Genomic DNA, 21,077 nt, shown 5'->3' with positions numbered 1-21,077 from the left:
GCCACAATCAAATTGAAGATTAACAACTCTTTTCACTAGACTTTAAAAATATGTAAAAAAAGTGACAGAGCATGCAGAGCTGCCTATTAAAGACAGATATAGAAAATTATTATTTGTTGATCAGATACTAAAATATATATACCTTAATCCAAAGATCTGAATAATAAATCTCCTGGGGCAGCAACTTAATTCATAGCATCAGCAAAAAAGCGCTCATCACACTCTTCTATATACTGATAGACAAGTATCTATCATATTATATTATCTATTGTAGATTAGGTCTCAGAATGCTAATTTTTCTACTAGTGATAGCTAAGAAAATATTTGCTCTAAAACAAAACAAGTTCTGGCCTCTCTAATTTCAGACATTACCTGGTATGTGATATATATAGATATCTCCCATTCCAACCAAAAATATCAAAGCTTGCCCCAAGAGTTAAAAATAACAGAGAACAAAAGAAATACTTTTATTACGCACTATGGACTCACACATCCACATTTCACATAAAGAAAGAGGTCCTATCTATTTGTTTGATACAATGCGATGAATTTATTGATAGGGGCCTGAAATCCTCAGGCTTTTGGCAACTTGCAGGGGCATATACAGTTGAAAATAATAACAACATTTATTGGTAACTAAAAGTTGGGTGTTACATTCTGTGCCTAAATTTTTGCATTCTGAACAGTACATTAAAGTTTACAAGTACATGTGGACGCGTTACTTGGCACCGTTTTTCATTTTCAAGTCGCTTGGACATATACTCATCAAAGTGAATAATGTTTGTAAAATTGTTTATATAATCTGTTTTCACCATGGGATTTCATTGCCTTTCCATTCAAAAAACTTCCCAGTTTCATTTTCGGTCAGTCTGTCCATGACGTCCAGCATGCCCTTCACGCTGTCACTGAGCTCGTGAATGGCGTTACTTCCGCCCATTTGTGTTTTCACCCAACCCGGATGTAGAACGGCCGCCAGTATACCATCACTCTTCAGGTCCACTGACATCGACACTGTGGCAATATTCAAAGCAGCCTGGAGTAGGAAAAAATCACACATCGATTCAGTGTGCAACGAAATTTCTCCGACCATAAATGATTGTAACGTTTTTCAAATGACGTCTGTAATTTTTAAATGCTATGACCTGACACAAAACGTAATAAACATGCACAATCGAAAAAAGGCCTTGTCTTACCCAATCATGTCTCGTTTTTTAACATTTTAATGAGATCTAAAATAATGTCAAATCATTTGCAAAAACCCGTGGTAATCAGCCTACCCCCCCCCCAAATAATAGCGTATCATTTGCGTACTTATGCGTACATGTATGTTAGCCTGCTTTGAACAAATACTACATGTACAGCTCATCACATAATTTCAAACCGAGTCTACTTAAAAAAAGTAGATATGCAAGATATACATGTAGTCTTACCTTGCTACACCTGTACGGATAGTGTTTCCCGCTTTGGTTGTCTGCACAAGAGCCCACTTTGCTGGTGATATTTATAACGGCTGCTCGAGAACAGCTGAGTCCTCCCGTGGCGCGTGCACTGGCTGCCTTCAATAGGGGAAGAAACGCCTGAATAACAAAAGGAAGCCAAGGTTAATATTTTATGCAAATATCTTTATAAATCATAATTTGTGTATGTAAAAATAATCCTCGATAAAGAACCCTTTGTTAATATGTATATTAATATTTAAATTTAAATATAAAAGTTGTGATAAGAAGGTCAACGGCGTTCGGTGTCCAACAGGAGACTAAGTTTTTGGATCACCACGCAATTACTTGAACAAACCAAATCCGAATAATGCTTGAAAACCAACATCACGCGTAAGAAAAAAAAGTTGAATGTACTTTTGGTTTCACTCTACCTGTGTAATCATAACGGGGGCTATGGTGTTCACCTCGTACACTTCTCTCATTGCCTCGGGTGTGACAGTGGAGAGGTCGTGTCGTAGTAAAAGTCCGGCATTGTTGATGAGAAGATTTAGGCCAAGATCTCCAACTTTACTCTGCACATGGGGAACCACTGTGTTGCGGAGAGTGGCGTAATCAGTTACATCTATGGTAAAAAAATATATAGACTGATATGTGAAATTCGTGTATTAAGAAGTTAAGGGAACAGAAAGTTACTCACAATGAAATTGTGATGCATGTTTAATCGATTGTTTCTTAAATAAAATATCTGGGAATTCTGAAAAAAAAAAGAACAAGCAACAAAATGAAATATTTCCCTCTACATCCGAGCATTAGGCATCGGTCACATGAAAAATCTAAATTCCAAAAAATCCATTGGCGGTATCTAGTGATCACGGTCTGTGATCACTAGATACCGCCATGGATTTTTGGAATTTGGATTTTTCATATGAACGATGCCTTATATTTACGTCTTACTAAGTACAGAGTCAATCATAAAGGGTTATGAACGCTATTTGGGCCATTTATCGATTGCTTATTAAAAATATTACCTAATTTTACGATTTCAATAGACGGGGTATCCTTGGCCAACGCTTGGAGATCCTGTAAAAAAGCAGACAAACCATATAATGCCATAGGTATATTATGCATTTTTTTTCAGGCAATATCATTATCATGCAATATGGATTTCTTCCATATGACCAAGAAGATTTTATGTGGTTGAAATCTCACCAGATATAAGGTAAGTTGGATATTTACCAGATTATAATGAAAATCAATAATCAAGCAGTTATATTTAATTAATGTGTTAAAGCACCGATAAATTAAACACGAGCCCATATACTGTAGCATATTTGCAAGTCCGCAACCGGCGACTGACAATGGGAGGCGTGGTACATGTAGGCACAAGGACGAAAGCAGATTCTAGTGAATATCTAATATGTAGGTCACCGGGATGAAAAAATTGTTTGGTGTTGACTGCTTTCGCTTTTTTTTTTTTTTTTTTTTTTTTTTTTTTTTTTTTTTTACGAAGGGATTGACCTCTAAAACGTACCACTTGTCCTCTCCCCCTTGGCCCGTCATTGATTCGTTATCATTGTGCATACAGTTACACTGCTACGACTTACTATAGGTCCCTTATGCATCGGTTCCTTAAAAGTTGTACCCTTAGATTTTGCTATTTACCTGTAGGAATCCAAAAAATAAGGACCAGTCTGTACACAAGGGGTAGAACTTAATGTACGGTATAGAATTGCACTGTATCAAGCTTTTTGTGGCCGAAGCGCGTCGTTATATAAGCAACTCCCATGTGAAACTTTATGCACAGTTTATATAGGCCTACTGATGACAAATCACCCATAGTCTCACCTTCGCACGGTCGGGATCCCTACAAGTGGCAAAAACATGTTTTGGTGGATTTTGTCTAGCTACTATCTGCCTCACCAGCTCCAAGCCTATGCCACGGTTGGCACCAGTAACAAGAACGGTGATCGGTTGCATGGCGAGTACTTTCAGTGAGAAGTAAGATATGCACTAGTAGGTCGATCAAGGTCATTAGACTAAAACTCACATCGAGACCGAAGTCATTGTTACGAGCCAGTTATTGATGCGCATCGAACTCCTGTTCGCTGTTATGTGTGTTAAAGCTATTACCGCGCGTCGGCTGACGAATTTAGCGCGGTGTTTGTGATATACACGGGTGAGAAGCACCAGAGGAAGTACGTAACGCGACAAATACCCCTCACTGACTGTACTGACTATTTGCGTGCGTATTTACTAAGTGTCGAGATGATAGGCTATACGTCGTGACAGGAATGTCGCCGACAATTCAACGTGTACTGTCCCATGCTTTGGTGAATTTCAGAGAGTCTGTAGATAATTGCAAATTGATTTTTACTTTATTAGACAATCATCAAAGTGTTTTTGTTCTAAGTGGTGCACGTGCCCCCTTTTTATAACACACCAAAAAGGCATGGTAACTGACCAACTGAATTCAACTTGAGGTGTAATAAAATGTTGTTTAAACTTGGACATAATAACGTAATTATATGTCCAAGTTTAAAATAATCTATAATTCCACAGAATATCAAATTTGATTAGGTATTTGAACGTGAAATGTATACTTGTAGTATGAAGCCATCAGAATGAATTAATGGTGTTATATATCAAAGTGGTAGCCATATTTGATGATAAGAACCCACTAGCGTTTTCCTGTGTTCTGTTTTATTAGCCTTTTTTAAACAACTGTAGACTCTGCACTCATTGTTCTATTATTAATGAAAATTACAATTAACTGAAACAATATTTTGCATTAATAACATAAGAATGACGTGCATTGCTTAAAATGGTTTATATATTTATATAGAGAGATTAACAAGTCTCTAGAGCCTCAGTTATTCCTGAAGCTAAGTAAGCCACACCCTATATAAGTTGCTCTTACATGTAGTGAAGTGTGGATAATGATGAACAATAGTCTGAGTACCTGACTGAGTTCACTTTATACAGACTCTTATCTTATTCATATTTACAAAAAACAAACATGTATCTAAAAACTAACAAAACTGGAATTTTCGAATACCATCCCATTACAATCATATCGTGTGATTGTTTAAATCTTTGAAATAATATGTAGGTTTAGATAGATAAGTAAGAGGAATGTGCGTTTAATACTCTCACCTGTTTTTTTTTTTTTTTTTTTTTTCATAAAATATGAAATACTTATAAATAACACATAAAAATACCACATTATAATTAAAAAATGTATCCGATTTCACATATACGGAATGAATAAAGATGGAATAATAAAAGCAACCCCACAACTGCCAAGAAATTGTTTGAATATTGCTGAGGTTGGAAAGCGTTGACTATGTAAGTATCACAACTGAAAAAGAAAGGCTATGTTCACGTAAAATAATATGCTCATCTAGTTCAAGGAGTTTCAACAGTTAAAACTCCTTGTCTAGTTAAGGTAATAGGTGTGCTTAAATGTATTAAAATGTTTTGCTTTCAATAGAAATGGAGTAAATCGTTATACTGAATTATTTGTTCTTACTGTGATTATAAAAAAAATTGGAACAATAATTCCCAGTGCACGATTAAAGTAATTATCTCAAAACTAGGCGCCATTCTGAATTGATTGTCAAATTGGATATTAACCCTAGATGCACTTCTGTTAATATTTTTCACAATAACTTGTATCTATACACTACAAAGCCAAAACAGTGTATTTAATAAGACCTTCCTTCACCAAGGGATTTCATTGCCTTTCCATTCAAAAAACTTCCCAGTCTCATTTTCGGTCAGTCTGTCCATGACGTCAAGCATGCCCTTCACGCTGTCACCGAGCTCATGAATGGCGTTACTTCCGCCCATTTCTGTCTTCACCCAACCTGGATGTAGAACGTCCGCCAGTATACCATCACCCTTCAGGTCCACTGCCAGCGACACTGTGGCTATATTCAAAGCAGCCTGGAGGTAGAAAAGACAATTCAATTCAATGTGCACTGAAATTTCTCCATATACGATTTTTAATTAACTCAAATGATGCCTGTAAACAGGTGCGTAGGCGAAAATTAATCTTGTCTTACCAACTGATTTCCTCAATTGTATTTCGTTTTCTACATTTCATCTCGTGGAAATAAAAAATCACATTGAAATCACTCGCAAAAAAATCCACAGTAATCGTCTTCCTTGTCCTGTTGCACCCTCTGCCAGGGTGGCAGATATTATAGGCACATTTTCCACATTTCCACCCTGTAACTTTTGGCCAGAAGGAAGCAATAAAATCTGCGTGCGCGTAGATAGCATTGTATCCGCTCTGTAGCCACTACAGGGGATTCCTCAGTCAACTTCAATCTGGAGTAACAACCCTTTCAGAAGGGGCTATTTTTATCTGTCACAAAAGACATTTCATCACAGGGTGACAGAGAACCAAATGGCCGTCTTTTTATCATAAGACATATCTGTGAATATGTTGTGAAAAACCAATCTGTGGTCCTGGTAGAGGGTACTCCTGTCGTCTCAGGAGCGTATATTGCCCTGCTTTAAACAGGCGCGCGTGCAAAAGTCATGCAAAAGAATGGTCTACTTTGAAAGCTATGTGCTAGAGATATAGTCTTACCTTGCTACACCTGTACGAATAGTATTTTCCGCTTGTGTTGTCTCCGCAAGAACCCCCTTTACTGGAAATGTTGATAACGGCTGCCCGGGAGCAGCCGAGTCCTCCCGTGGTGCGTGCACTTGCTGCCTTCAATAGGGGAAGAAACGCCTGAATAACAAAAGGAAGCCAAGGTGGATAATTTAAGGGAAAAAAATTTATTGATTAGAACTTTGATGCAACATAAATGTTAAATCATGCATTTTTTTTTTTAAATACGCATCTTAATATTTAAATCTAAAAGTATTTATAAGTACGCTAACGTACTTCAGTTTCTACATGCAGAGCATTAGTCAAGCGCGTAAAATAATTTTAATTTAAAAATACTCAAAAGAAAAACACATTGAATGTGCTCATCACTCTACCTGTGTAATCATAACGGGGGCTATGGTGTTCACCTCGTACACCTCTCTCATTGCTTCGGGTGTGACTTTGGCGAGTTCGTCTGGTATTAAAACCCCGGCATTGTTGATGAGAAGATTTAGGCCAAGATCTCCAACTTTACTCTGCACATGGGGAACCACTGTGTTGCGGAGAGCAGCGTAATCGGTAACATCTATAGTACAGATAATCATATAAATAACAAATTCTTATAAGAAATTAGGGGAAAGGAAAGTGGCTCACAAGAAAAATGAGATATCTGTTTATTTGATTTTTTGAATGAAGAATCTGGTAAATCTGAAAACGATTATCAAAACTGGATATTTCCCCTCTAATCTTGACTGTAGCAATAAAGTCTTAATACAGTGCAAGCGATGCAGGTTTATTTATACTATCTAAGTTGTTTTCTTAGTTTCATCTTTAGTTTATCTAAATTTTTACCTAATTTTACGATGTCAATAGACGGGGTTTCCTTGGCCAACGCTTGGAGATCCTGTAAACAAACAAACAAGCCATATAATGACAAAAACATGTTATGCAGTTATTTTAGGTAATAATCATTATCAAGCATTCATTATGGACTTGCTATATGACTGAGAAGAGGAGGGGGCAGCTCTTCTGGATATATATATAACAAAGGTTCTCTATTCCGAAAAATGCGCGAATGTGCTCTGACATACAAATTTAATGCAAACTTGAGATGTTAACCAGTTACCATGGGAATCAATAATCTAGCAATGTAAAAATTCAGTCGGTGTCCATTGCGTTTTCACAAAGGTCACTTTAAAAGTTTTGCGATGACGGATAAAGGATTCTCATGATGTCTTAAATGCCTAAATTTAAGGGAAAGGGGGCACAAGCAGACATGCCAATCACTGGTAATCTAAAATCTGGAGATGCTAAAATTTTGCTCAGTGGGGGAGGGGAGTGGTCGCTGCCGTTGTACTCAGTTGGAGGGTTGGGGGAACGACAACTCTCTCCCACCCCCTTCAACCTCCCCCCCCCCCCCCCCCCCCCCCCCCCCCCCCCCCCCCCCCCCCCCCTCAGAGTGAATTTAAAAAAACGAATTTTTTTGGGGGGATTTCGGTATTAGAGACAGGACTTAAGTTGACATTGGTGCATAATTTCAAAGTCGCTTTTATCCGGGAGATATGGAAAGGCCTACCCGTACGGGGACCAGGAGATTCGTTCTGTACCCGGAAGACTCCCGGATTATCCGGGAGAGTTGACATGTATGTATGTATGCAAAAGAATGAAATAAATTCTAATACTGTTAGGCCCCTATATGTCAGATATGTAGGTCACAGGAATGAAAATTGTTTGGCATTGATTCGTTAACCCTAAGTAATGTAATATCGTTTTTGAGAGGGGTGGGGAGGGGGCGGGGAATGGTGCAACTTTCAAACCCAAAAAGTGGGGGGGGGGGGGGGGGGGAGTTTGTTAAAATCTTATCGGTTTCTTATAGTTTATGTATACGATGAAGTTAACACTTTCACGATTGAGGTCAACCGATATTCTTTGACTTTTTCAAATCACCACCGCCCTAAATATTCCAAAGAATTAGGACCAGATTGGCAGGGATTGACGTAGGCCTACATGTCCAGTCCAGTACATGTCCTTGACCAAAGCACGTCGTAATAAGCAACCCTAAAGATATTATGTTTATATCATAAAATCATAGTCTAAAAATAGACTAAAAAATAAATACACGGTGATAGAGGTGATAAACAGTCTACTGGTCGCTCACCTTCGCTTGGTCGGGATTCCTACAAGTGGCAAAAACATGTTTCGGTGGATTTTGTCTAGCTACTATCTGCCTCACCAGCTCCAAGCCTATGCCACGGTTGGCCCCAGTAACAAGAACGGTGATCGGTTGCATGGCGAGTATTTTTAGGAGGAAGTCAAATAGCCTATGTAGGCCGATCAAGGTCATGCAAACTTTCACATCGAGACCGACGTTATTGTTATGAACCAGCCGTCTGACTTGCATACACATTATGTGTTATATTTATTTAACGGCAGATATAATATAAAATAAATACGAAATACACGTGTCGGCTGACGAGTCAGCAAGGTGCAAGTGATGTGACAGTATGCATGCACTGTACACGAGTGACAATTATTAACACCAGTGAATCTCACATACATAGGATTATGTCACGTCGTGCGTCTTTTTGACGAATGGGCCCCTCATAACTTAAATAACTTAAAAAGTGAGTTTTCATCGTGTTTCTCGGGGTTTCATAGTAGGCCTTACTGTGTATTTTTTTTTTTTTTTTTTTTTTTTTTTTTTTTTTTTTTGTTACTTAGAAGCAAACTGAACAACAAATAAAAATTGCTGTTTATGAGCATACTGAAACATGCATCATATCCTTAGCCTTTTCTCTAAAGCTTGCCTTAATATTGACACTGTGATAATTTTGTCTCCTGCAGGGCTTGCTCCATTTGTTTGTGTTATTGCGTATATTTTGAGAATGCCATATAGTATTGGTCAGATTATTTCTTGGCAAATTTATCATAGTGCACTAGAAATTGAAGTACAGCATTCATTAAAATTTATTGTAAAATATCGAGAAATTCTGAACAGTACCTTTTGGTAGATTTTTTCCTAGTTAAGTATTGTATAAATTTTATTCTATGTCAATTTTATCATCATTATTTGTAAGATCTCGGTAAAGGAGTCGGCAATTCTGAAATGTTATATAATGTTAAAATAAGGATATCAAAATAATATTCTAACGCTATAAAATTTGTACTAAGATAACTGATACTATATAAAAAGATACTATATAGATAAAATAAAATTGGATAAAATTGGATATTTTAACGTTCTACAATGCCACTGTCATCGTCATTGATCCGAGAAAAGTTGCCATTTATTCTATTAACGTTTATAAATTTTGATGAAATTTACAAATTATACATTTTTGTTAATTTTGGCAAAAACACATGAACAAAGCATTTCATATTTTGCATCACTACAATTTGCACAACCTTAATAATCACATCTAGTATTAAAACGTTCTATGTTTAAAACAATGTTATAAAAATAAATATATGTGTCGCGATCGGTTTAAGGGTATATTTATCAATATAGCAAGCAGTAGTCGCGCCATACGCTGTCGGTATAACGTTGGGCATCAAGCCTGCGTCATACGCTGTCTTAACTATACCTAGCGGCTGATTACAAATTGGGGTTGGGGTTAGTCGGCGACAAGAGCGATGAGGATTTTAGAACCCTCGGGCAGTCGGTACCTACCCGAAATTACCGACATGATGAAAAGCTTTAAAAATATATAAAAAATAGACTTCAATTAATGTAATAAGAATTATCAAAATTATTAAAAAGATGTTTTCAAGTTATCCTGATAGTTGATTGGCGTTTGTGACAAATTAACGGATTGTTTTAACTTCATTTTAGAAAATTTATTCTAATAAATTGCGTACAAGATCAGCTAAAACAGGAGTAGTGAAAAGGTTTAGCAGTGTAATCCGGACTGAAGCAAGTACGGTTGAATAGTACGCCATGGTCCATTCTATAAGAGGGGTTTAGAGGGGAAAGTCCAATCAATCTGAGGGCGACTCCATTCCACATAAAGGGGTGTTATTTGGGGCGAGCCCATTGCATTTGAGGGGTGACAGGTGGGGCGAGTCCATTGCATTAGAGGGGTGACAGGTGGGGCGAGTCCACTGCATTAGAGGGGTGACAGGAGGGGCGAGTCCACTGCATTAGAGGGGTGACAGGTGGGGCGAGTCCACTGCATTAGAGGGGTGACAGGAGGGGCGAGTCCACTGCATTAGAGGGGTGACAGGAGGGGCGAGTCCACTGCATTAGAGGGGTGACAGGTGGGGCGAGTCCACTGCATTAGAGGGGTGACAGGTGGGGCGAGTCTATTGCATTAGAAGGGGTGACAGGTGGGGCGAGCCCATTGCATTAAAGGGGTGACAGGTGGGGCGAGTCTATTGCATTAGAAGGGGTGACAGGTGGGGCGAGTCTATTGCATTAGAAGGGGTGACAGGGGGGGCGAGCCCATTGCATTAAAGGGGTGACAGGTGGGGCGAGTTCACTGCATTAGAGGGGTGACAGGTGGGGCGAGTCCATTACATTAGAGGGGTGACAGGTGGGGCGAGTCCACTGCATTAGAGGGGTGACAGGTGGGGCGAGTCTATTGCATTAGAAGGAGTGACAGGTGGGGCGAGTCCATTGCATAAAAAGGGTCGACAGGTAGGGTGAGTCTTGAAATTATTCCCATTTGGTTCAGAGAACTGGAACTGAATAAATTGTTCCGTTTTACCCTCAGAGATTTTTGGCCAATTTCAGCCGTATCCATTCAAAAAACTAACTTGATTTAACCTTACATCAGAATCACATTTTCATTATTACATTCAAATATCATTTTCCATTATGATTACAACTATCCTTATCATAATAATTTCATAACAAAGTGAAAAATAAAACGCCAAATGACAAAAGTTTTTTATTGAGTTTTCATATAATAGATGTACGAAGGAGCGTGGGTTCCTGTGTTTGAAACAAAGGCTAAACTTCATTTTTCAGGCGGATGCTGTGCAGAATCTCGTTGAGCTCCTGAAAAGATAAAATAATGTTTACAACATTGAACTTAACAGTCAGGCTCTGTACATTCTTATATTGCATGTAATATCACAGGGCAGAGGGCACATATAAATGGAATGGCGTGCACGTTTATTAACTAGTCTGATGTCAGCTAGCGCAAAACCAAAATTATGATGTGGAATTAGTTAATGATATAACTAATTGAGGCCTCTTGTTAAAAAAGTAACATTGATAGCACAACCCGTTTCATTTGCAGAGTGGGTGAGGTATTCTTTTTGATATTAAAAGTTATAACACGTGTTGTAGTACATGTTGATGCACTTCAGAGAAAGAGATCATTTACAAATTCTCTTCGAAAATTATAACAAATATATTGCACATATATAATAAGTTTTCATGCAGTGAACCGTGTAATGGATGGACAACATACGGCACTATGGAGACGACAGGCTGTGTAAAATATGTATCTGTCAATCACTGTGCAATGAGCACTCGAAATCATGGATCGGAAGCTCAGAACGGTGAAAAGCATCGTCCAATTAATTAATTTGGGTGGTAAAACTTACATTTAACACACGACATTTTAAATAAGGTCAAAATATTCAAAATTAATTGTCAAGGCCGGGGCACACAAAATGTTCAAACAGAGGATTACAAAGTGCAGAGAATTTCTATCATCAAAAGTCAGATAAATGCGCCGTTTATCCTGAACATTTAGAGTCCCAATGCACTGTAAGCAATAATTTCTACCATTCTGAGTGACATACAAGTAACAATGGAAATATAGTAAAAGGATTCATGTCATTTGTCGTAAATATTTTTCTCATTCTTCTGTGCCTTTAGGATTTAATGGCTGAGGCTGATGAAGAAATAGTGATACTCACAAATATACATTTGCTTCCACGCCTTATAAAAGCTCCACCTTCTGACTGCACCACACATACTGTTGCGTCTACACCCGACTCTGCCTAACTGCCAAGTGAGCATACGGCAAGACAGCTCGCACTACGATGAACGACTTGTTGTTATGCAAATAACAACAGGTATAGCTCATTTTAGGTGAGAGGTTTTTACTGAAACTGTTCGCGAATGTTCAATAAACCCGGTGGTGATACTTCCATATGCTCCAAGTCGTGCAAATGTTCAATGTCACATACGATACTCTACAAGACCAAAAGTGTCTTAACTGGGCTTACTAAACATGTAGCCCAGGTGAAACAGGAATGGGAGTCCGCTGGGAATCGTAGTCCGCTTCCCATTACTTTGTGCCGGTGACATTCGTCCATATACAAACCCAAATCCTCCAATTAACCCTAACCTGTACTAATCATAAGGGAGCCCGGACTTCCATTCCTAGGACTACCATTCCTGTTACACCTGTTTCCCCTGTGTGAAAATTATTCTGAAAAATCAGCATTGGGATTATCAATAATTCTTTTAAAAAGTGCTGTTTTTCTTTAGTGACGGGATCTCGTTTGTTTGCAAACCAGGGCCCCGTAGGGGAGATCGGGGCTAGTTGGACCCCGGGGTAAGTTGGCCCCCGTCAATTTATGAAAAAGTAACTACGAGGTAAAAAAAATTGGCCACATGCTCTTGCAAAGTTACCGTAGCCTGCAATGCTTAGGAAGTGTCGGACGTTAAAAAGTTTTACTTAAGCGGTGAGTCGAAATAAACGATTTTTGCACCTAAAAGTAATTTTGTTTAAGAGATTTAAAAATCTATTATCATAGGCTTTTGATCGAATATAAGATATGTATAGGGCATCAAACTGAAGCTCATTGTTTCAAGTTTCACAGAGATGTATCATCGTTGCTCATTCTAGCACCATAAAAGGCTACCATCCTTTAAAATAAATAATGTGCACACGGGGCTAGTTGGCCCCCTTGACTCGGGGCAAGTTGGACCCTCATATTACCCACAAACCTTTGCGCGCAACGCTGTTTGAAATAAACAAGTTTGTGAAATTAACAAAGCTTGCCGGTGTCTATTACCGTCTGATTGATTTTTAAAATTTTCTCTCTGGTGTCTTTTTGAGAATTTATATTAGAAATATTCTGTTGATTGTAAGTATTAAAAAGCAAATCCATTGGACTTTCCGTAGAAAAACATTTGCATTGTAAGGGCATTCCCTTTGTATTTATAGTGTTATATGTGGCCCCAAGGGGATTTTCCACCCCTCCCTAGGTAGAGACCATTGTTGAAACAAACTCAATGGTTTAAAACTGAATTTGTTACTTTCTTTTAAAAAGAAAATTTATTATTATGCGTTTTCATTCATTAAAAACCTTCTTTATACCATTATTTATTTATTCTTAATTAAAACAAAACACATTTTATTGATAGATATTTTGGTTCTTGCAACACATACCCCCCCCCCCCCCACAACAACGTGACGTACGGAAACCTCAATAAATCTGCCTCATTTGAACTGTTTATTCATCAAAGACTCTCAAAAATCAATTAAATAAATAAAAAAATTATAAAAATGTATTTCAAGGCGTTTACATGGGACATATACTTCATTTTCGTATAGGGGGGCCAACTTGCCCCGACCCTGGGGCCAACTTGCCCCATGGCGGGGCAAGTTGGCCCCCCTAACGTCAACTGCGTTTTTTGTCAAATTGTGAGCCACCTGGCATTATATTTGAAAAATAATGACGTTGCATACGTAGCTTAGTTCATGGGGTTTACTTTGAAACCGGTTTTGTTACTCTAACCCACTCCTAGTTGGCTCTACAAGGCCAAAAGTGTCTAACTGGGCCAACTAGCCCCGGTCTCCCCTATCTCGAAAGCATCGCGCATTGCGAATAGCGATATCACATAGAGGCTACAGTGTATTATATGAGGCGAGTACGGAAGAGTTATGGAATCGAGACGCTTGCGCTCGGTCACAATGCGCGATGCTTTCGAGTTACGGGTCCCAGTATCATTCACGATGGTACCAAAGTAAGATACATTTGGTCTGCCTCTATTAGCTCCCCCCCCCCCAGGTGGTGCCCAAAATATGAGTTTAGAGGGTAGGATACTTTATAAAAAATATTTCTGTGTCACTCCCTAAAAGTGATAGCAGAGTGCCCCATTTGCTATATTTAGTATACGCCATTGCACATCTGTCGAATCCGTGGGATTTTCTGTTACATTTATCTTTGGTGGCAAAAGGTCTGGCTATCCAGACACCTTCGAAAATAGATATCATTCATTAGCGTACGATAACATTGATGGTTGGTATGAATGAAAAAAGGCTGAGAAAATGCAAACCGACTGATACAGTTTGGTCTCGTGAGATTATTTCAATTGTGTTTTTGTTGTGTCAGGGTTAAAATGGATCCTGCACGAAATTCCAAAGCTTTGGTAGCAGTTTGACAGCTAAGCCTGGCTCACTTGGCGTCAGAGCATTTATGTAATACATATCCAGAATTTTAGAAATATTTAAAACCCCTTTCTTTCACAATCACAATCTACTTAAATCTACTTAAAAACGCATTTTGAAGTTATTGCGTAATACACGTAAGAACACAATCACATTTGCAAACATACAGCAAGTACCACGTATTCGACCTTGATAAACAAACCTAACTGTGTCTGCATGTTTGCTGTATAATTGAAGCACTGTGAGTCAGCACTTTATGTCTGGTGACGTTTAATCCAAGGTCGAGATAGCAGCTTAATAACCCTGGGGGCTGCCTTTCCTTTCAACTTGTCTCTAGAGCTCTCTATCAGCGCACGCGGAGGGACGTGATTTGTGCGAAGATCTCAGCAAGGCAGCAAGAATCGAAGAGCATTGTTCAAACGTTCACTTAAAGAAACTTCTGCATCATGCCGGCTGTTTTGGGATATTGGAATCTACGTGGGGTAGGTGTGCGTGTATATAAATAATCCTCGTGACAAATTCAGGTTTGAGACCGCCATGGAAATGGGGCAAACGGTTAAAAGGGAGAGATCTTTTGTCGTACTTTGATATTTGCAATGTCACGGCAAATATTAGAATTATTTCAGTTCGAACAACACGTACAAAGAAACAAAGTTCCGGAACCGTGTGATTCCTGCGCAACTATTAGTATTTACTAATTTTAAATTTATAAATTGTCGATTTATTATCAATGATGCTTAACCCCCCTCTCAACACGAACATTCTCTTGATCTTGTTGCAAAATGGCGGGACTTCAACACATTGTGGCCCTTTTTATATCATTAAGTTCAGAGTTCTTGATATTACATTGTTTAAGTTTCTCAGCGAGTCCCACCCCTACTTGGGTGTATTTAACTAAATCCAATGCGTTAAATAAGAGATTAGATCATATCAAATAACATGGGTAGTTTTGCACTCATACTGGATCTTCTCACTTATCTTTATGGTCTCCCCGTACACAAATGACTTTACGTAACAGCTGGTTCCTGCCTTTCGGAAACTGGTTTTTGTTTGATTTTTATACAGACTTGACATTTAATATGGAATATTTTTTTCCAAATCATTTTTCATCAGTTTTTTCCTATTTTGCTGACTGATAAATGAAAATAAGGCTTAAAATTGGGTTTTAATAACTTTTAATTATCCTTTTGATGTCATTGTGTCTTCAGTTAATTAATGGAATTCGCCAGAGAAGCAAACAAAAACACATTGCCTATTCTATGTCATACGACAACAATTAAAAGAGATATTTTGGATCTCCATATTTTCCAAATTATTTTCTGTAAAAGAGTTACACGCCTCACAAAGAACCCCCATGTCAGTGTCTAGTCACAGTAACGGTCGCTGTTACGCTTGACCTCTTCTGTCTGCTACCAGCGCTCTCAAGGGGCAAGGCATTACTTGGGTTAGGTTTTTAGAGTTAAATCTGGAATAACATTCCAGGCATCGGTCAAAATCTGTCCTATTTGGTCCAGTTTTGTTGTAGGACATGTAGGTCATTGATTCGGCGAGTAATGGCCTGCCCACATATTGTCTATGTGGTTCAAATGTGGCGATTTTGATTACCAAGGTAGCTGCTCATTTCCTTGGTTCTGTAAGTAATCTGCTTTTAAAAGTGCTCTGTGTGTACCGGCAATTTCACCGTGCAACCTAAAATTGTTCCTAAGGTGCCCCCTGTCAAATGATAGTCAAGTGGTTCCCAGATTATTCCTTTATTTGATCTGGTTCAGGTTTTCGTGGATGACCACCATTGGTGTTTTGGCACCAATGTGGTATCCGCTCCAATTACCGACGCTGTTAATGAACTAAGTCACTTTAAACGCGGCACACGCTTAGTTGTTGGCCTCTTCTGGATGTCTGTAAATTCTGTTTTGACAAGTTGAGCGGTATAGGTGAAAACTGACCTCAATAAAGAAAGCCACGAGTTTTCAGTGTTCAACTCAGAAACAGTCAAGGTCCCCAATTCATTAGAGAAACATACAGCGATGTTTTGCTGTTTACAGTGGGTTCCCCCGAGGTCGTCTGGTATTCTAACCAGCTAAAACCAGTTTGGTGTTCGCTAAGGGCCTTGAAAAATGCGTTTTGGTGGCAATTTACCCCTCATTCTGAACGGACTGGGTGGTTTTTGTTTAGTTGCAACAACATATCCCGACAGACAGTACGTCCTGTACCCTGGTGGTAAGATTTCAATACATTGGGTGTGGTCTCTCTGTAGGTGCATCAGTCTGGACATTACTCTATAAAACTGTGCGGACCGTTTCGTTTGGCGCAATTATCTGACTGGCAATGCCTGGCTTTTTCGAGCCATTCTGCCACAGATTAACAAATTTGCGGAGCAGTGCATAGCTCATTTTACACCTTGCAAAACTGACCACTTGCATGCCAAATTTCAAATTCTTCTATGCAGTAGTTACCGACATATGGATACTTTTTTGGAAGAACCATGCTTTGCCAAAGCCAAGCTTTGACCTGCCCAAAGGAGCACTACCCAATTAAATCACTGCATATTACATAATGCAGCAGCGCAACAAACCTGGAATTCAGTGAATTGGAAGTGACACACCTGACTACACACTTCTCCATTCACATATCTTATATGAGATCTGAGTTTTTTGAAAAAAGGATGCATTTTTACTTAGGCATACATTCGAAACTGAAATATTCCATATTAAATGTCAAGTCTGTATTATAATGTGTGAGTTATCGGTTAGCATTTACCCTGTAAGATGCTGCCGCATGCCATTGTATACTTCAACTAAGATCTCTTTGCCTGGTCTTATCGAAGTACTAATTTTTAATCTTTCTCCTGATAATGGTTTGTTTACAGTTGGGACAACCCATTCGCCTTATGCTGGCCTATACTGGGGAAGAGTACGAGGAGAAGCGCTATGAAATGGGGCCAGGTAATTTTTTTTTTCTTTTTTTTTTTTTTTTTTTTTTTTTTTGATTAAAAAATAGATACTAAGACTTAAAGATAAAGCAATAGGTCACCGCTCAAGAAAACATTAGCTTAATTGTCAAATTGAACAATTTGATTTGAGAAACATCTTGCAAGTTTTTCCTTCCATTAGGGTATGCTTCCATGTCGTCATGCAGAATGCCAAATTATGCCACCATTGGCTTGGACGCAAAAGATGCCTCGCTTCTGTCTGTCATGTGCACTGGATTCGAAACATTTTTATGGACGGCACCTCTTTCACATTGCTTTAACTTGCTTTTCTATTTCATATATCTCTGCTTCCTTTGACTTAGTTTGCCAAGTACGTGTAACATAAATGCTAAACCTTTCAATTTTTAGCACCAGAGTACAGCAGAGAGCAGTGGCTCACAGACAAGGCCAAGCTTGGAGTGCCTTTCGCAAATGTATGTACACAAAAAACGCTTTTACTCATTGTTATCATTTTTTTTTATTAAATGTATAGATCTTGTATTAATTTTGATTCAACCATACACGTATATGTGAACCATAAATAAGAGACGCAAAATTCAGTGTAATGAATAAATAATACAAAATTCAGTGTAATGAATAAATAATACAATGATAAATATTGGAGGTAATACCTACATATTTTAGAAGCTCTTGATAAAAAGAAAAACAATAATTTAAAATGATAAATGTAGTTTAAGTAAAAGTGCAGCAAACTGTGGTTACGTACAAAAATGTCGATCATCCACGTGGCCTTATGATCGAGGGTACACTTTGCATCTTTTAGATCCCATACTACAAAGATGGCGACACCATCATCGTACAAAGTCGTGCCATTATGATGCATCTGGCCAGGAAACACAACTTATGTAAGTCTCTCTCTTCCCTCTCTCTCTTTGTCTTTCTCTCTCTCTCTTTCTCGCTCACTCTCTCTCTCTCTCTCTCTCTCTCTCTCTCACACACACACACACACACAGACAGACAGACAAACACATAACCTTGTTGCAAATGATTACCCCATAAGACAATGTCCCTCATATTGACTCTACATGCAAACATGTAGTTTGAAATCCGATATCATTTTGCTTGTTAGATGGCAGCACCGAGGCAGAAAAAATTAAAGCGGATGAAATTGCCTCCCAAGTCCTCGACACATTGATGAGCTTTATCCAAGTCTGCCTCGCGACATACTTTTACAAAACTGACTATGTAAGTAGAACGGTTTGTTCAAGCATACCCGAGTATTGGGCATTGGGTTGGACAATGCATTTAGTCATCTAAAAATGAAATATTGATTTATTTTGGCATTATCGAACTATCTATGATATTGATACATTTTATCTGCTACCTTCGACAATAACCCTCAGTAGCGTCACTTTCAAAACTCGGGGAAAATAGGCTGCAGGTTTCTTAGATATTTCATAACTTTTGAAAAAACATTTTTTTAAACGACTGCACAGTTTGTCAATGACCTGTCAATTTGTATTTGATTTTCTTATCACCATCATTAATATCATTTCATCTTTATTCTTTTTTTAGAAAACAAAGAAAGAGGAGTTTTTGAAGGGCCTGCCAAATATTTTGAAGTCCTATTCGGACTTTCTGGGAGACAACTCATGGGTTGGAGGTAAAAATGTAAGTACAAATTTCGGTTGTTTTCAACCGACTGTGGAGCGCTTTGCAACTATATACTTCAGTTAAATTTTGTATGCATTCAGTGTATTCAAAATTCTAGAAGTGCCCATTTTTCTATATCAGCCCCCATATATTAAGTGTTTTTTTTTTCTTTTTTCCAGATCACATATGCTGATTTCAACTTGTACGAATTGTTGGATTGGTTCAGAATGTTTTCTCCTGGATGCCTTGACCAGTTTCCAAACCTCGACGGCTACTGCAAGAATTTTGAGGTAAGGGGATTTATATAGATCGTTGCACACAGCGCTGCTTATCTTCATCGCATATATATTAGATATTATTTTGTTTTTTGACTTTATTATTATTATTTATTATTATTATTATTTTTTTATTATAATTATTATCTGATTTTCTTTGCTCCTGTCAAAACTCACTTTTTTATTTCAATCAAATAAAATATAAGTCTTTTGACTTTGTTTTAGGCTCTTCCGGCCATTAAGAAATACATGGCATCTGCGCAGTTTATGAAGAACCCTGTGTTTGGTCCGTTTGCAGACTGGGGTGCATAAATACCACGTGACAGCCGTCAGACACCACGTGACAACGAGAGATTTTTTAAGGAGTCATAGCTCAGCTTTAAACTGTCTGGGAACGTTGATGAAATTTGCAAATCCATGCTTTATAGAGTAGGATATTCACTTTTGCCCCATTTTATTACTCATTATATCAGAAAGGAATCAAGATGTTCGCATATGCGCATTGATAAAGGTCAAAATAGCTGAATTACATCTGATCTTTCTGCGAATACAGAGAATGATTTATACTATTTCAGTGCAAAAGCAATTTATTTTGTTATGTATGCAGAAAATAAAATGAGAACTTATATGAATCAAAGTGTTACAATTTGGGACATCAAATATGTACAGTATTACATACAAAGACATCAAATATGTACAGTAACATTTATGCAAAATGAACCGGATACAAAGACGTGTACTTGGAGACACTAGCTACACGAGAAACAATGCAGATAGGTTTTGATGGCAGAATGAAATTTGTATGCTTAGTAATATTGAAAATATAAGAAATATGATAACATACAAAAATACAGAATTTCCTTTTAAAACTCAAAAATTGTCCTTTAGTGAAGTTCATTTACATGTTTCTTCATAAAAAGAGCTACAGTATCAACTTTGATCATCTGTCATTAAAAATGTCATATTGAATTCGAATGTGATACGATAACCAGCAGGCACAAATCTTTGATTAACATTGCGTACTTGAAATTTTAATGAGACGCTGTCAACTACTCTCTACTAATAGCAAGCTGCGTCATGACGTCATCTGTGCAAAAATTCTTTCTGGACAGCATAGAAATGCGCGAAGAATTAACCAGAGAAATGTCTGTGAAAAAACGTGTCAACAGGCACACTAGTGCACTATTCGGGACATTGATATAATATTGATTCACTTTTGATAGTTCAATATTGTAAACTGAATGCCCTTTTCGGAAAGAAGATAATCGAAGAGTTACCTGGCTAAACTTTGAACTAAGTATCATATTTTCCCCAGTTGTCTTTTCAGCAGCAGTAACTTAAGAAAGAATTTGAACATGAGGATTTAATTTCCACGGCTATGCTTCTACACGACGGAAAATTGATTTGTATAAAAAAGAAATAAAACATAAGATGAAGCTGGTCGCATTGCAAGCTCGTTAATTATATAAGGGTGGACATGAAAACAGCCCGTATAAAGATTAATTTTATCTGGTATGCGGGCATAGCGTAAAAACTAAGAGTATTTTTTTACTGGGTGTTGATTTTACAAAACCCTGTTTTTAGATTGAGAGACGCACTCATACCGTTATGTTTGTTAATGTCGTTATTATCACCATCACTATTGTTTTTATGTACGACTGTAGACAATAGCAGGCTTTTCTGTGACTGATGTACGTAATATATAATTGGGATATTTTTGTTTGGATGTATCCTTGAAATACTGAACACCTTTGAAAACTAATGCGTGTAAAATGAACCGCCAATAGAGGTACTAGTACGTGTAGGCACGTACGCGCGTCT

General features: G+C 38.0%; 3 protein-coding genes and 1 long non-coding RNA gene across 4 annotated transcripts; 1 reads left to right on the top strand and 3 right to left on the bottom strand.

Moving 5' to 3' along the window:
• Positions 1 to 451: 451 nt before the first annotated feature.
• On the bottom strand, positions 452 to 3,496 carry LOC106171396 (uncharacterized). Its single transcript, XM_087015362.1, has 5 exons — positions 3,285 to 3,496; positions 2,468 to 2,519; positions 1,871 to 2,061; positions 1,431 to 1,577; positions 452 to 1,033 (listed from the first exon to the last, which is right to left on the bottom strand). Exons 1-5 carry the CDS (start codon positions 3,414 to 3,416, stop codon positions 809 to 811), a joined length of 747 nt encoding a protein of 248 aa, XP_086871488.1. The 5' UTR covers positions 3,417 to 3,496; the 3' UTR covers positions 452 to 808.
• A 376-nt stretch (positions 3,497 to 3,872) lies between these two features.
• Positions 3,873 to 8,390, bottom strand: LOC106160160 (uncharacterized). Its single transcript, XM_087015361.1, has 5 exons — positions 8,201 to 8,390; positions 6,895 to 6,946; positions 6,438 to 6,628; positions 6,037 to 6,183; positions 3,873 to 5,384 (listed from the first exon to the last, which is right to left on the bottom strand). Exons 1-5 carry the CDS (start codon positions 8,384 to 8,386, stop codon positions 5,160 to 5,162), a joined length of 801 nt encoding a protein of 266 aa, XP_086871487.1. The 5' UTR covers positions 8,387 to 8,390; the 3' UTR covers positions 3,873 to 5,159.
• Positions 8,391 to 10,913: 2,523 nt separating this feature from the next.
• On the bottom strand, positions 10,914 to 12,513 carry LOC147761324 (uncharacterized). The gene is made up of 2 exons (XR_015335208.1): positions 11,914 to 12,513; positions 10,914 to 11,041 (listed from the first exon to the last, which is right to left on the bottom strand). It is a non-coding gene; the product is annotated as an uncharacterized LOC147761324 (long non-coding RNA).
• Positions 12,514 to 14,606: 2,093 nt separating this feature from the next.
• On the top strand, positions 14,607 to 20,692 carry LOC106160155 (glutathione S-transferase Mu 1). Its single transcript, XM_013536673.3, has 8 exons — positions 14,607 to 14,881; positions 17,266 to 17,341; positions 17,737 to 17,801; positions 18,152 to 18,233; positions 18,458 to 18,573; positions 18,904 to 18,999; positions 19,161 to 19,271; positions 19,482 to 20,692. Exons 1-8 carry the CDS (start codon positions 14,846 to 14,848, stop codon positions 19,566 to 19,568), a joined length of 669 nt encoding a protein of 222 aa, XP_013392127.2. The 5' UTR covers positions 14,607 to 14,845; the 3' UTR covers positions 19,569 to 20,692.
• The last annotated feature ends 385 nt before the right edge of the window (positions 20,693 to 21,077 follow it).

The sequence above is a fragment of the Lingula anatina genome, chromosome 6 (assembly GCF_051362555.1).
Source record: "Lingula anatina isolate TDL-2025a chromosome 6, LinAna3.0, whole genome shotgun sequence".
Taxonomy (NCBI): domain Eukaryota; kingdom Metazoa; phylum Brachiopoda; class Lingulata; order Lingulida; family Lingulidae; genus Lingula; species Lingula anatina.
The sequence above is the reverse complement of the archived record's forward strand: the minus strand, read 5'-3'. Positions and strand labels throughout refer to the sequence as shown.

What these genes read in the sequence shown, in the direction of transcription:
- LOC106160155 (XM_013536673.3), top strand. Translation starts at nt 14,846, where the DNA reads ATGCCGGCTGTTTTGGGATATTGGAATCTACGTGGG. An exon ending in GCGCTATGAAATGGGGCCAG is followed by an intron (nt 17,342 to 17,736) that starts GTAATTTTTTTT and finishes TTCAATTTTTAG; the next exon opens with CACCAGAGTACAGCAGAGAG. An exon ending in TTGGAGTGCCTTTCGCAAAT is followed by an intron (nt 17,802 to 18,151) that starts GTATGTACACAA and finishes TGCATCTTTTAG; the next exon opens with ATCCCATACTACAAAGATGG.
- LOC106171396 (XM_087015362.1), bottom strand. Translation starts at nt 3,416, where the DNA reads ATGCAACCGATCACCGTTCTTGTTACTGGTGCCAACCGTGGCATAGGC. An exon ending in TATTGAAATCGTAAAATTAG is followed by an intron (nt 2,062 to 2,467) that starts GTAATATTTTTA and finishes TTTTTACCATAG; the next exon opens with ATGTAACTGATTACGCCACT. An exon ending in CCCCCGTTATGATTACACAG is followed by an intron (nt 1,578 to 1,870) that starts GTAGAGTGAAAC and finishes TTTGTTATTCAG; the next exon opens with GCGTTTCTTCCCCTATTGAA.
- LOC106160160 (XM_087015361.1), bottom strand. Translation starts at nt 8,386, where the DNA reads ATGACCTTGATCGGCCTACATAGGCTATTTGACTTCCTCCTAAAAATA. An exon ending in GGAATCCCGACCAAGCGAAG is followed by an intron (nt 6,947 to 8,200) that starts GTGAGCGACCAG and finishes GTTTGTTTACAG; the next exon opens with GATCTCCAAGCGTTGGCCAA. An exon ending in CCCCCGTTATGATTACACAG is followed by an intron (nt 6,184 to 6,437) that starts GTAGAGTGATGA and finishes TTTGTTATTCAG; the next exon opens with GCGTTTCTTCCCCTATTGAA.